At 32.0% G+C, this 16424-nt stretch overlaps 1 protein-coding gene across 1 annotated transcript in view; it reads right to left on the bottom strand.

Moving 5' to 3' along the window:
- Positions 1-16424, bottom strand: part of LOC129224287 (abnormal spindle-like microcephaly-associated protein homolog) — an 88143-nt gene that overhangs the window by 51609 nt on the left and 20110 nt on the right. Inside the window, exons 6-12 of the mRNA XM_054858717.1 lie at positions 14482-14549; positions 14243-14384; positions 14032-14162; positions 11931-12106; positions 5967-6103; positions 1359-1441; positions 1050-1277 (exon numbers count right to left, since the gene is read on the bottom strand). Coding sequence (XP_054714692.1) covers positions 1050-1277; positions 1359-1441; positions 5967-6103; positions 11931-12106; positions 14032-14162; positions 14243-14384; positions 14482-14549 — 965 coding nt within the window. The remainder of the gene's footprint in view (positions 1-1049; positions 1278-1358; positions 1442-5966; positions 6104-11930; positions 12107-14031; positions 14163-14242; positions 14385-14481; positions 14550-16424) is intronic.

Raw genomic sequence — 16424 nt, 5'->3', positions numbered from 1 at the left:
TCAGGAATTCCTTGTAACAGATTTAATTCCACATTACATTTTAAAAGATCATTCAATACCTATGTCTTGATTGTTGAGAAAAAAAGTTTTATGTTTACAATTCACATTTTTCAACCTTAAGTTCAATACTAAATTTATTCCACAAACATTCATGAACAAAAAGAAATGCATAATTATAAATTGAATCTAAGCTACAAGCACTGTACTTTTACCAGCAGCGTACCTAGCAAGGGTGACACCCGTGGCAGTAATTAGTGGTGTTACACCCCCTCCCCCCAAAAAATGCAAAAGAAAAAAAAATAAATTTTATGTAATCATGAAATTTATGCAATTTTCAGAAGCAACTTCATTTGAGTGAAAACCAAATTTTTAGTGTGCTAATGCACAAAAAACAAATAAAATTAGGGAGTCCGCTGAAAAATTTTTCGAATTTGTAGTCCTAAAAATACATTTTAGCTTCATAATTTTTAAAAAGCTGCAATTCGACTTTGAGCGTCAGGAGGAGTCAGGGTTCCACTTACTAAAGAAATTAAAAAATGCTGCTCCAGGGAAAGAAGGCACCATGACATGTTTTTCAAACAAGTGTGAGCAAGACTTTCTAACAGACATAGAAGCTTTTATCTCTTTTCAAAATTTATTAATTTATTCCTCACGAGGTATTCAATGAATATTAGTGATTTTATTATGTACTTTTCAAGCAAAGAAAAAAAATTCATTTCCTAGAATTAATTTTTCATAATATGAATATTGAATATTAGAAAGAAACTATGCAGGAATTAAAATTATGGACCCTCAGTAAGTCGACATCTGCTTAAGTCAACATGTTTTCATCTTCCCGTGGGCTGTCGAGTTATCAAGGTTCCACTGTACTTGTTTTTGCCGCAGGAAAATCTTTTTTAATTTCATATCCTACGTATAATTCTTTTAAATTATAAAAAGAAATGCTTTTTATTACTTTTTACCTGTAGTTAATAATAGTCCACAAGCATGCTAAAAAAAAGGGCATTACTTCAGGGCTAAATCTTGATCTAATATAAAAGAGTACATACCTTAAGACCATAATAAGCACAAACATTTTGACACCACTGTAGCAACAGTTGCAAGACTTCATGCTCTTTGTACAATTTAGAATCAAGGAAACCAGGCTGAGAACACTCAAATTCCGTATTTGGATTTCGTAAAGCTTTAAAAGCTGCATATTCTGATTTGAGTTTCAGATTTCTGCATAAGAAAGCATTTTCTTGTCGCAGTAATTCCTTATTCAAAAGTTTTGATATCTACAAAGAAAAGTTACTTAACTTAGCATATGTATAAACAATCACTATCACCAATATTATAGAAAATATAAAAATAAGCACCTGAGTTTTAAACACAATCTGCCAAAGTAGATCCAATGTTTTTTCGCGATGGCCATCTACGAGATCTTTCGGATTTATATCATCTAGAAAAAAAAACATTCAAATCAAGGAAATTTACAATAAAGTGCAATGTGCAGGATAGCTGCCAAGTCCAATACAACACAAGGACACAGGTATCTTCCCCGTTCTGTTTGGAAAACCTGAGGTCCAAGGGCGCCCGTATAGGGGGGCAAGGGGGGCTCCAGCCCCCCCCCCTTAGAAATTAGAATTTCTTTGTTTTTAGTACTTTTTTCTTTGCAAAAATGTAAAAACATTTTTTCTCCAGCCATTAATGAATAATTTATTAAAAAGGTCAAACTTTAATAACTATAGTCTGTATTGAAATCGGTTTCTATGGGGAAAATATCTGAGCCCCCCCTTAAAATTTTGCACATGGACGCCAATGCTGAGGTCCCAAAAATAATACTACAGTCGAACCTTGTTAAACCGCTCCCCTCTTAGTTCGCCAAGAAAAGCGGTGAAAGAAAGGTTATATATTGGAATCAAGGACGGATACAAGGGAGGAGCGATCGGCCCTCTCTTGAGGGACTTTGCACCGGTAATTTTTTTCCTAATTGAGGTTTTAAGAAGAAAATGTAGGCCATCTTTGATGTGAGGTTTAGGAGAGGAATAAGGTTGAAATCTCCTTCTCGGACACTTTTCGGAACGGAAATTTCAAAACGACTGTTTTAGACAATCTCAAGTGATTTTAGAAGGAGGAGTTTGGAGGCCTTCTGCAGTGCACTTCTCAAAATGTAAGCCTTAAAGACGCGATTGTAGATAACTCAGGTAGAGCCCGAAAAGGATTCAGTGACTTTCTTCCAGTATGGGTAAGCAAAATGGTAGAATACCTGCGGCGATGTTAGGGGGAGGGATTTCAAAACATTCCCCTGGAAGTATTACGAAACTGAACTTCTAAAAGGCAATTTTAGAATACTCTATCAACTGAAAAAAAAAAAAGAATTGGTTTGGGAATCCCCTTGGCAATATATCTGGATTCTCTATATTTTATTTTTAGTAAAAATAATGTGCCATTTCCCCCCCCCCCTCCCCCCAACCAGGTGTAAAACAGATACATAGTAAAAGGTATGAAAAAAAAAGAAAAACAACAACAACAATCGTCCTCTCCTTGAGAAATTTCCGGATCCGTCCTTGACAGGAATGCAATACAAATTCCCACCCTAAACTGCCGCCCCAGTGTCCGCCAACCACCACAGATTTTTCGCAGAAATTGTACTCAGTATGATAATATTACTGTTTAAACCCTCATCTTGAAAGACCACGTCAAACAATCCAAACTTAGAGGTCAGCCGTTTAAGAAAGTGAATATCCATGACGAGGCACAAAGGGATATCATGAAATGTCACACACACCAGCCACTATACAAATGCACCTACATTAGCCACTAGGTACACCAGGTAAAAGTGTCCAGCTTTATTATCTATTTTCTGTTTAATCTGCCCCCTGCTGCACTCAGTCGCAAGGAGCATTGTATCCAACATCTCCACGAATTTTTAACTTGAACTTATCAGCTCTTTCAACCTTTTCATTTTGACATTTCAGGACTCCAGTAATGAAAACATTCATTCTTTACCCCTTTTTCTGTTCCAGTTGGTTAAAGAGGAGGAGGGTCAAGGATTAACCTGTAACTGATATTGTATGCAGACCTGAGTTGGAAAATATCATAATATTTTCGAAAATATCCAATATTTTGATATGTATTGAATATTTTCAATTAGCACAAACTTAAGTCTTCAAAATAGTTAATGCATCCTCAAATCACTCTTTATTTTCTTATATTATAATTACAATATGTAGACTTAAAATTAAATTTTCTTTCATTATTTATATCTAATATTTCAGTTTACATTTCCATCAAATTTAATGAAGTTAGCATTAGTTTTTTTACTCTTTTTTTTTCTGTTAGCTACTTTTACAGTTATATGATTCAGAAATAAATAATATGCATTAGTCAGTGCACAGTCATAAGACATTTTCTTTTCTTTGGAGCAATGTTTAAAATTTAATTAGGCACTTTGAATAGGAATTAAAATCTTTAAATTACTAATAATTTTATCCATATAAAATACAAGAAAAAAATGTGTATTATCTTACTTTGTTATATTAGTGATGTATTATGCATTATAAAAATATAGTAAATAACTTTTTGGAATTTTTAATAATAAATGAACAATATTAATGTGATTAACATACTTTTTTTTGTGTAAATACCAAAGTTGGAAAAATAAATATCGGATACATATCTTGATATATATCGACTGATATATATCGGCGAACCCTGGTGCAGACTTCAGCAAATGATAGCATCATAATTCTGCAACATCGTGTTCTTTTGCTATGTTCTGCAAAGATGTTGAAAGCAATCTTAAATATGCACAAGAAAATTCTAATTTGGGCATTTCAGAATAAAAATCAATCCGCAAGTCATCAGTTTACTTCAAATAATCTTTCAAATTCTTGGGGGCAAAAAAGTAACCAAAGAATCTTCAGTGACACACTGCAGGAAAACTTTTTTCAAAGTTCTTTTGGAATAGAAAATATTTGTACAGGATTGGGAAAAACTAATTAAACCGCCACTCTTGACATCCGCCAAGTTTTGGTCCTTCACTTAAGTTAGCGTAGCGGTTTAACGAGGTACATAGGCGGATTTACAGGGTGCCGGGGAGTGCGCCATACACCCAACATTTTTGGTCGAATTTTCAAAAAAAAAAAAAAAATTTGTAAATGAAATACATTTTATCAGGAAAAAGTTTTTAAAACAACTTATATTTTTCTGCAACTACAATGCGAATAAATTTACTTGAAAGCAAATCCAAAAATACAATAATATGCAGTTTATTATGTGACCCAGTCACTACACATCGCCAGTGTGAGAGAAATTGTGCTACATATTAAGAAGTTTTTTTATACAATAATTACATGCATCAAATTAACTTTTCTTAAATTATTTATTTTTCAGTGCTGTATTATAGAATAATTGTACACTCTGTAATTGGGTATTTATTGGTATATCATTACAATTTCTTTTGCTTTGAAACCATGGCTAGTAAAGTTAAAAAATATAACAATTGGGGAAACACTTCCTCATAAACGATATAAACTGTTTCAAGTCAAGTCCTTAAACATCATTCCAGCAAACAGTGCTATAAAACCGCTCTGAAATCAACTAAAAACCAGCATTTTTACTGTGAATTTTCAAAAATTTCCAAAGGAAGCCCCCTTACTCCAAACCCCCTGTTTGTTTTGAGGAACAACCCCCCTTACCCCAACCCTGCCATGGAGGTTCGCTATAAAAATAGTTGCTTCAGTAGCCTTTAACATGAAAAAGTCTCCAAAACAGTTACCAGATGCAGAAAATAGTTTCTAAAATAGTCTCATTTTTTAAAAAATAGCATTTATATCATATTAATGCATTGAAACTTCAATAAATAGACACCACTCACAGCATTGGGATAGACCTATACGAGGGGCAAATTTTTCCTAAACAACTCTTGAAAAAGATAACTTTAAAAAAAAAATTCCGATCTTCAGCCCAACCCTTTTGAATAAACACTAGAGAAATCAGTAATGACACATTTTGGTATAATTTTTCTTTGGCTGACTGTTAATTAAATACAACAGTAAAAGACTGTCTGACTGTATAAAAAGAGCTAAAAGCACCGTATTCGTGATATTTCCGATCAACGGAAAATTAGCTTTCGTTTTCAGAAAATGAATGTGTAATACAAATACAAGAGGAAATTAAAAACCAAAAAGCAGTTAGAAAAGCAGTACTAGAATAAATAAACTTTTTTCAGAAATCACATGTGCAAAAACTAACCTTTTACAAAAGTCGCACTCATAAAAACGATACCTTTACAAAAATCATGACCACAAAAATGAAACATTTTGTACAAATTAAATATGAACATGACATTTCAGGTCGTGAATGTTTAATACATTTCATTTTCCATTTTTTAAAAAGGATTGCTTTCAAAAACTAAATGCTGTAAAACTTTCCCTTTTTTTCCTTGGTAACTAGGGGGTAAACTTATAAGCAACTTTTTATTATTTTTGTAACAATTTTTTTTCTCCTAGCAGAAAAAAGAAAAGAAAAAATACCAGCATTTTTACGTAATTTAGTTATACATCTACTAAAATAAATGCCGTTTTTTGCAATTAATTGCAAAATAGACATTTATGCACATATTTTGACTAATATTGTCGCCATTGACAGTCCTGTACTCCCTCTCCGATATTGTTGCACCCTCAGAATTCACAGCCTAAATCCGACTATGACGAGTCATATGAAATGCATAAATTCGACTGTATATTAAATCAACAGCAACCTTGACATATAAAACACGATTTTCACTAAATTTAAGAAACTGATTCAGCAAAGTATATAAACAATAGAAGATATACAAATACAAAATAAATGAAAAATATTTTTAAAAAACAAACAAAAACATAAGTAAAAAATAAATAGAAATAGAAAAATACAAACAACAAAGTCAAAAAATACAAATCAGAAACTTAACATACAATAAACAGAGCAAAGAAGCTTACTTTGTATTTCAATAGATGCCTTTTGAAGAGCTTTCAAGATAACATCATTGTTATGAACTTTATTAAGCCTACTATGAGTGTTTATTCTCAACATCTTCGAAATAGACCAGTCTTGGAATATTAACTCAACTACACGCCTAAAAGAAATTCTATTTTAAGTAATAATTCAAATGCTATATTTTATTGAACACTAAGATATAGACAGCAGGAGCACGAGGATATAAAAATGCATTTTTTTTCATTAATAATTTATGAAATAATTGCTGATAACTTTGGATTGAAAACATGGAATAAATCTTGCATAAAAACTATATGAAAGATTTAAGGATAGAATATTTTTATATAACTAAAATCAACCATTCATAAAAAGGCAGGAGAAATGAATACAAAAATATTTTTTGTACTCTTTTTTGTTTCACACCATGTATTTTCAACTTGTTACACACATCTTGATTAGAAACTTTAAAAGAATAGTAAAGACTAGATTTTAAAATAACAGAATTTTTTTAAAAAATATCAAGCATTTTATTGAAAACATAAGCTTACACTGCACTCAAAAGGAGAAAATAACATTTCTGAGTCAGAAAGGACATTTTGAATGTTCCTGTACTTTACAATTATTCCGAGAAAATGACATCACAAACGAAGAAAAGTGCATCTAAAGTCATGTCGAGAATTTCTCTCTTATCATTATCTTTCAATCATAAATTTGAGTGTTGAAACATGCATATTGTTCTGAGAAAGTCAGGCTTGAAAAGACTTTAGTTGCATTTTTCTTTGTTTGAGGGATCATTTTCTTGGAAAAATTGAAACTACAGGAATACTTAAATTGTCCTTTCTGATCCAGAAAAGTTATTTTGTCCTTTTGAGTGCATTGTAAAAAGTGCTTAGCATTTTTAAAAAAATTTGGTTATTTTACTCTTTTTAGTGCAAATGTATTTCAGAAATAGATTAATGTTACCACCACGAAACTTAACCTTATTTCTTCATATAAATCGTGGCTAAAAAGACGAATGGCCGTATCTCAAAAACATCTAAAAATGAGAACACAGAAATGTCCGAAGACGATTTTATAATATGATGATTGGGCATATCTCTACAATTAATAGTAAAAAAGTTACAGTGGGTATATACTGGTGGGAGTTTTCGAACGATACAGTAAACTGGAAATCTTTAAATTGGTTTTCTGCAAAATGCTTAAAAGTAAGATATGCTCTTTTGTCTTTTTAGCGAAGAAACGCTCTGTACTAAAAGGAAATAAACCAATATACGTTTCTAAAACTTTAAGCAGTTGTCACTAAAAATTAATCTTTGTTCCTCTCTAGGATTCATTTGTGCGCTGATTTTATTAAAACCATTTGAATAATAAGGCTTCCCAAACTAATTTATATTTCAAAATATACAAGCAGGGTCAGATAAAAATATAAAGTATCTACGTACGCAACTCAAAAGTATCTGCAAACTAATAATTGTCTATCAAGTAAAAAAAATAATAATTTGAATTTTGACATCTTGAATTCAAATTATGTTTTTCGCAATCACGAGTGTGTGTGTGTGTATGTAGGCGTGTGTGTTTGTGTGTGTATGTAGGCGTGTGTGTTTATGTGTGTGTGTGCGGTATGTGTGTTTGTGTAGGCATGTGTGTTCTGCTTGCAGGCATGAGTGTGTGGGTAGTTGCGTGTATGAGTGTTTGTGTGGGGGGGGGGGGGAATGTGTATGTGTGTGTGCAGGCATGAGTGTGTGGGTAGTTGTGTGTATGAGTGTTTGTGTGTGGGGGGAGAATGTGTATGTGTGTGTGCAGGCATGAGTGTGTGGGTAGTTGTGTGTAGGCGTGTGTATGTGTAGGTGTCTGTATGTATGTATGTATGCGTGTGTATGTATGTGTTTGAATGTGTGTTGGTGTATGAATGTGTGTATGTGTATGCGCGTGTGTGTATGTGTTTGAGTGTGTAGGTGTGTGTACGTGCTTGTATGTATGCATGTAAGTGTAGGATATTGACGCAACCTGGAGACTGTTTTCGCTAGAGGAGCAGCATCGTGAGGTGCAACACCCAGTCGACGGTGGTGATGCAGAGGGTGCTGGTGGGAAAATAAAATCATAGCATCAAAACAGTCAAATGAAAGCAATAAGCAATCATGATTGCTCAAAAAAAAAAATGGGGGAGGGGTGGCGTTTGGATTTAAAAAAAAAAACATTTTTAATCATAAGAAATAAATACATTTTGTGAAAGTTCGTTGGCTAAAACAATGTTATATAGCACAAAATTGCAAATAATTGCAGGTATATGCTTTGAGATCACAAGGAACCAATTTTCATGCCAATTATGTGAGCCTACAGATGCAAAGACCTAGGTTAGGTTTCAAAATTTTATATCTAAGCTTCTTTTAGCAGATATCTTTGCATTTGTAAGCTCACATATTTTTGGGAATTATATTTTCACTGCAGATCATACATTAGCGGGACCTTTCTCTTCTTAAGCTGTCAAGTCAAGAAATCAATAGGATACCCGAATTTCAGACAAAAGGAAAAATTAGCAAATCACTGCTTCTTGGAAATGCTCTGTTGAGGGAGAAAAGTGGAATAAATCAAGTAACAAGAATGTTATTTATGAAGATGAGAGATACCACTTGGAGCAAGTCTCCCATCTGCTTTTGGTCCCTTAATAGCCCAATGCACACAAGAATTTCAAAATTATACCGTATTTTCAGGCCTAAGCGCCGGGGAGTTTATGAGAAAAAGTTTATAAATTGCCGAAGTGGTGGACACAGCAAGTGCAGCACATATAATGTTTTCTTTACAGTTTATAACATTTAACAGAAAATAAACTATTTTGAAAAGAAGAAAAAAAAAGTTTGAACTTTCTTTGAAATGATCGGAATTGTGTTCAAAATATGTTTTAAATAAAAAATAACAAAAAAAAAAAAAAAAAAACTTGGGTTTTTTTTTTCTTTTCTCTATCAAAATTTTAAGTTTTTTTTAAACATTTTCTTCAAAATTGTTTTAATTCGTTTACTACTAGTTGAAAACAAAGTACTTTCAACTTGTTTTATCTTTTCTTTGATGTCACTTGTCATGCCAAATATTATTGTTTTGCCGTAATTGCACAGCAATCTTTTAGCACTTGCTTTTGGTCTACAATCTGATTAGCTTGTTGCATTTACTTGTTGTAGGGTTAGAAATATGATTAACTTGTTGCATCGATCCGCATATCATGCAATGCATAATTAAAAAAATCAACATCTGCCAATCATCTTTTTTTTCCCTTTCGCCTACTAAGGATGCTTACTTAAAATTTTCTTTCCCAGAAAATATTTAAAAATTCATAATTTATTCCAAATTTTATGTTACTTTTACTAGTTTACATTGAGATAAACATCCAATTCTGTTTTTGAAAATTTATATCTACCTCCATCGAGCAAGCGACCAAATATTACGACTAAGTGAAACATTTAAGATAATAAGTAAATTTTTGAATTTGTAGCATTAAAATAGTTAATAAATAATAAGTCTTAATAATTAATAATCCTTAAAAAACTAAAATTAAGACAAAATAGTCAAGTTTTTAGCATGTAAACATCTAAATCAATCAGAATAAAAAAATGTTCTAAAGATAAAATATTGCATTTTTTTTTAGAAAATATCTACGAATTATCCGGAAAAAAAGACATTTTGTGTAGTTTTCAATAGTTTGCATTGCAATAAACATCCAATGCTGTTTTCGGAAACTTAGGCACTTAAAAAGTTGTGTGTACTTTCATCTTGGGAGTGGCCAAAAATGGCAGCTAAGCCAAAAAATAAGCTTTTTTTTTTAAATTTGTAGCATGAAAATGATTTAAAATTAATAAATCTGCATGAAACTACAATTTAGTTGAAAAGTCTTTAGCACATTTGCATCCAAGGCAATGAGGATAAGAAAGATTAAGTATGAGAACAAAATTTCTCATTTCTCAAGATAATTATTTAAAATAATAATTTTTAAAAAAAATCAGCACATTTTGTGTCACTTTCATTAGTTTGCAGTTAAAGAAAACATCCACTTCTGCTTTGTTTTTGGAATCTTGGGCATTTAAGGTTCATGTCTACTTCCATCTTGTGAATGACCGAAAATGGCAACTACGCTTCACACGTAGCTGAAGACTTTACGATCAAAAAAACGATTTTTCCCAATCGACCCTCCCATCTTCAGGCTTGTGCTTCCAAATCAGTAAATTGTCTCATTCCCTGTTAAGTTTGTGCCCCTGTTAAGTTGTCACCCAAGCAATTCTTTTCTCGGGAACTATTGAGGGTCAAAAATGGCGATTGTGGAAGTTTTTTTGGTTTGCTACTTTTTTATTGCCAGCGTCATTTTGCCTTAAAATTTTTACAATTTTTTTCAGGAAACATCGATAAAAACGAAGACTAGATCTCATAGAATAAAATACCCTGAGAAAAATTGAAAAAAAAAATTTTTTTTTTTTTGGGGGGGGGGGGGGGTACAAATTTGGAAAATTCCCTGACTTTTCCTGACATTTTTTACTACAGTAAAACCTGTAAAGTTGACCGCTTTTTTCTTGACCGCTTTTTTCTTGACCGCTATAAATCAACCTTCGTAAGTTGACCACCTGTTTAAGTTGACCACTAAAGTAGTGCACCGCAAGTGGTCAACTTACACAAGTTTCACTGTATATGTCATTTTCCCTGACCATTCTAGGTTTTCCCAGTATTCCCGGAGTGTACGAACCCTGTATCACATACAAAATCTAGGTCAATGTTGGCAAGTAAAATTCTGACACTTTTTCTTGAGCACATGATTAACTCAATCCCAAGCAATTTGGATGAAGCACATAAGCTAGCAAATGGTTATCAGTAACTCCCTCTTTAAATCTGAATGTCATTGTCACATCTTTTTATTTTGCACAAATAAGATTCTCGTCCTTCCTTAGATTAATCCAAATGTTACAAGCATTTGGAAGTGAACAATTCTCATTTTGAACCAAATCAAGGGCAATAGCAATGGATTTTACTTTTTACAATGATGAAATGGATTTAAATTTTTTAGTTTACTTAAACAAATATGATAAAGTAATTTCTCGACCACTGAACTATTCAACACATTTCCTAGTTTTTGCCAGTTTATTCCACTTGTAACCAGTTACTGCCACTAGCAGGGCAAAAACCAGCTTCTGCAGACAGAGAGCCAGCTCTGACTGAAATACGCAAGCAAAATAAAATGCAATGCAAAAAATGAAATTATTCATTCATGTCAAATAACTGTACAATTTTGAAAAAAAAAAAGGTTAATCAAAAAATCCATCCTTTAGCCATTCTTTCGCCGAAGTTATGATTATATAGCATTTGGCGCGGTAGTGAACACTTGGTGAGGGCATGCTTTAGGCACCTTGAAACTATTTAGTGTTTTTTTTAACACTTACAGAATAAAGAAATAGCATTCCCCAGGACTGTTTGAACAATTATAAATACCCTCAGACTGCCCCAAACTTGCAAAAAATAAATTTGAAAAAAAAAAAAAAACCACCCAGTATTTTTTCAGTTTAGCTCTTACACAATACAGAAATAGTACTCACAAACTGTTTGGAAGGTTATAAATACTCATAGATGGCCCCAAATTTGCACACATTGAACCAAGAAACCCATCTTGTAGGCACTTCCAAAAAATGAAAAAAAAAACTCTTCCTTCAGGTAACGTAAGGTGCTTAGAGGTTGTTTTACTCAAGGTGCCTAAAAAATGGATTTTTTTAACTGACCCTTTTCAAATGCCACTAGCTGCGCAGTAGCAAGTAGCAAAATAGCCTCAAACGACTTGGTAGACTCTCAATTCCAGACTCACTAACATTCAAATTGTACAATTTTTCCAGTTTCATTTAGCCTAAAATACCTTAACAAATCCACCAACAGCTCTCCTACTATAAGGAATGCTTAGTAACAGAGGATACAAAAAGAACTTAACAGCACTGATAACTTACCCTAACCGTAAACCACAGCGCAAATCTACTGCAATGTTCTTAACAGAAAAATCAAATTCTTCTAACCGTGTTTGCTCATGGCTTACTTTATATCCCAAGTATCTTAAATGCTTTGTAATATCACCTTCACCACTCAGGTAATCTCGTGAAAATGCATGAAGTAAATCTCTGCTACACTGAAAAACAAAAATAAAAATAAATTCTAGTATTCATACATTCTAGCTTAAGTACAGTTAAAGTCCTAAAAGTGACCTCAGCCAAAATTCAGGTATGTTTTACATTCAAAACAAATATCAAATTGTCCAGTGTTTGATTTAAAATTTTTACCAGGTATAAATAGGACCAGAAAAAGGGATAAGAAAGTTCATGTAGCTATTATTTGGTATTTCAAAAAGTCAGCTTGGCTTTACAAAATCATAAAGAAAAAAAAATTCAGTCTAGTTTTGCAATCTAAAAATAAATGTAATTAGTTTAAAAAATTAGGTGCATCTTATAATCTGCATACTAGTGCAACACAATAGATTTAAAAATAAAATAAATGATGCGAAATACTTCAAAAGGTTAACAGATTGTGCAATTATAGAATTTTGTTTAAATAATTTCATTACATTACGTATGCAAACTTTTAATCCATAAACCTATCCATATATCCCATCTCTGAATAATTGCACTTAAAATCTCAGTATTTTTGCATTTGCTTTTTAATAAGTAAAATGAGTTATGTATAAAGATTTAGGTCTTTTTTTTTTTTTGTTACATTTAGCGAAATAAATTGTTTTCAGCAACATTTAGCATGTTAACTTGGTTATAACGCAGCTGTGTTGCTGCTTCCGTAAAGAAGAAAAGCATGATGTATATTTTTAGTGTCACATTCCCAGGGAGGCCCAGTGAGAGTGGGAAAGGTATATTCTGCCTTGAAAACACTTGATTAGTGATTTAAGCCAAGTCTGGAAATTAAGTTCTGACTTTAGTATTTAACAAAGATCTACATTTTAGTAATTCATTTTGTTCAGAATTTCAAGGTCTACAAGTTTTGTGAGGATATGTATGAGCAATCTAAGCTATGTTTTTGAGACATTATATGAACGGAAAAAAAAAAAGTGTTTTTTGTCACTAATTTGGATGCGAAGGTATGCTCACTTAACAGGAGGGAGAAACTTAGCATGTTCTTTCTAGAGTCATACTGAATAGATTAAAACAATTTACAGCTTTCCACCAATTACTACTGAGTTTAACTCCCCAACCAATGAGTTATAATAGAAAAACATTCCCCCCCCCCCTTTATTGAATGGTACAGAAGGAATTTGCTTTTGCACATTCAGGTTTGAAAAATATTTTAAAACCTTATTTGAAGCATTAGTGCTAGGAGGAAAAACATTTCATACTCTGTCCATTGAATGTTTTTCCAAAATATTTTTTTCTTTTTGTTTCTTTGAGAAAATTCAGGGTAAGACTTTATTTTTGTTTTTCTTTTCCAAGTAGCAGTGTACTAATTATTAACAGATTCAATTAATTTGGATTGAGACGGTTTTGCTGTAAATCAGCTTTTTTTTTTTAATTTTCCACTTAAATCTTCATTAAATTCATGTCGTTTCTTGCTTTTATGCCATGCACTGGCCACTACAATAAAAAATGTGACTAGATTAAGCAGTTTATTATAAAAATGTTGATGTTACCTGCACGTTTTTACAGTGACAATATAATAAAAAAATGGATTGAACCGACTTTTAAATAAAAGGGGTTTTTCTCCTTATTGAAAGTGACTTCTTCCAAATGGTTCTGTGGCCTGATAGTATAGACAAAGAAGTATCAAATTATGACAAAAATGCACTCTTGAAACTTGGTAGATTGAGCTTGTTTTGATAATAAACTCCTCATCTTTAATTAAAAAAAACTACAGCAGTTCAAACACTGGGGTGCGTTCAGGCAGTGGTGAAACTGCCTACATTACTCAAGAAAATGTAATCTGGAGGTTGAGCTTGTTTTGATAATAAACTCCTCATCTTTAATTAAAAAAAACTACAGCAGTTGAAACACTGGGGTGCGTTCAGGCAGTGGTGGAACTGCCTACATTACTCAAGAAAATGCAATCTGGATTTACCTTATACTTTGCCTTCTTGGTGAAGAGACAAGGATCATTCTTTATAAGATGACTTCTTTTAGCTATATCCAGAAAATAAACTAGTAACAGAAATTTTTTAAGTGTGAAGCGCTTAATCTCTTCTTCATATCCTAAATAATGAAAGAAAAAAATTGTTAAATAAACATTAAAATTTACATAAAATGTAAGATGAACTGAATGAATTTAATACCTGGTTTAAAATAGTTTATTACTGCTGTATGCGAAAATTTGGCTGTAATTTCTGGATCACTCAGTAATCGTCTAATTATAAATCTTGACAGACCAACAACATCGCAATTACTTTTCAAAACAATTATTTCTCCATATATAGTCTACAAAAGAAAACATTTCATGTAATAACAAAGAACACAAAATACATATAATTTGATCAATACAAGCTTTATGGTTATATCAAATATAAAATCTTACTTCCAGACCAATTCTAAGCCAAAGAGAATTATAAGACAACAACATATCCAGAATATCTCTTTTTATTCCTAAAATTGGAAGAGAAACAATTCAAGAACATTAAATTAAAACAGAAAATTTCGGTAAGACTTTTACAAGTAAAATTTAAGAAATGACTAGTATTAATTCTGGCGTTGGGTAAGAAATATTTTTTTCAAAACTATTTTTAAGTATTTTTATTGTGAAAATAAGGCAGTCATTGAAATTTAAAATGTAGCTTTAATGAAAAAAAAAAAAAAAAAAGAGCCAAGAGAAAATATTTAAACCTCACTTATATAGTCTGACCACGGATGATATGGAATTAACAAATGTCCATTCAAGACAAGTATATTTGAATGAGGGGGAAAAGTAAAAATTTGATACGTGTACTCCATCAATTTCAATGAGACTCTGCTCAATTTAGAGACTAGCATACATCTGCAAAAGCTGGCATCAATGAAAACTAATAGATGCATCCATTTCCGCTTGTAAACCGGATGTTTGCCTTTCCATCACATCAGTGGTCAGACGGAACTTCATACCTAAAAGCACTAATTTTATTGATTAACAAAATTCTCTATCAATGTACTACTGATACTTTCAATAAACTAAATTAATTGCAATATCAGCTGATGTGTATACACATACTGCTAACAAAAAAAAAAAAAAAAAACTAGCAGTAATAACATTCTACAGCTGTTTTTTTAGCAAAATTAACCAAATGAGCAATACCATGTCAAGATCAGTTTTTAAAAAAAGTAAGTTTTTGGCCTCGCCTTTCCCAATACGAATAAAATTTCGCATGACAGGGTACATCAGAACAGTAATGTTCCCATCTTCTTTTTTTTTTTTTTTTTTTTTTTTTTTGAGGGTACACTCCCAGTAATCCTATGCGATCATATATATAATATATCATAAAATGAAATTTTTTGAAGCTTGAGGGTATAACACCATATGTCTAAGAAATGTTTGAGAGTATACGGCGTATACGGAGTACACCCAATGGGAACACCAGTGCATATGACACGATACAAAATGCAACCAATTTTTACATTTCTAGTTTGAAAATTGTTCCAAATATAAAACTGCAAAAAAACTCAAAATATGCCAAAAAAAAAATGAAAAGCGTGTTTTTACAAATGAGTTACTTCTCTCCTAATGATCATAGAATGAAAATCCAAAAACCATCGCAAAGCTAAGGAACAAAGTTCTCTATTGATACATAACATGGTTTTTTTTGCTGAGATTTTTTAAGTTTCAAGGTCATTCACCTCGACTCTTGACCTCAAATGTTTCAAAACAGGCCCCCTTAGAAAATTTTTGGAAAAAATATATTTTATTGTTCAAACACTATTCTTCCACTGTATCAAAAATTAGGCTGGCACTGCAATGGCAAAGTAATGCATAAAAAGGGGGGTGGGGATGTTTCAAGAAAGCCGTTGTAACATATCAATAGAAAGCTCTATTCCTTAGCTTTACAATAGCTTTTAAGTTTATATTTTACTATAATTATGAGATAAATTATTCATTCGTGCAGGGCTCATAGCAAGTGGAAAAAAATATATGAGTTTAAAAGGAAAAATATAGAAGTTTGACAGCAAAATGTATAGGAGTTTAAAAGGAAAAATCCACAACAGTTTAGTAGAAAAATATATAGTAATTTCGAAATAGAGTAGCATCTAGTATATTTGGAGCACTGTATAAAAAAAATAGAGCATTAGTATCAATAAAATTCTATTTTGCATGAAGTCATAGCAATGTGAAGAGTCAGAGATGTGTTAGCAAAAGAATCTTTGTACCCACGGTTGTTTTTTGAATCATGTTTGTTAAAGACAATTTTGATTCAATTAAGCAAAATTGTGTGCGCATTGTTTTTCTTTTTTTTCCCTAAACATGGAATTCTACATACAATTTTGGAGAACTTT

The sequence above is a fragment of the Uloborus diversus genome, chromosome 6 (assembly GCF_026930045.1).
Source record: "Uloborus diversus isolate 005 chromosome 6, Udiv.v.3.1, whole genome shotgun sequence".
Taxonomy (NCBI): Eukaryota; Metazoa; Arthropoda; class Arachnida; order Araneae; family Uloboridae; genus Uloborus; species Uloborus diversus.
The sequence above is the reverse complement of the archived record's forward strand: the minus strand, read 5'-3'. Positions and strand labels throughout refer to the sequence as shown.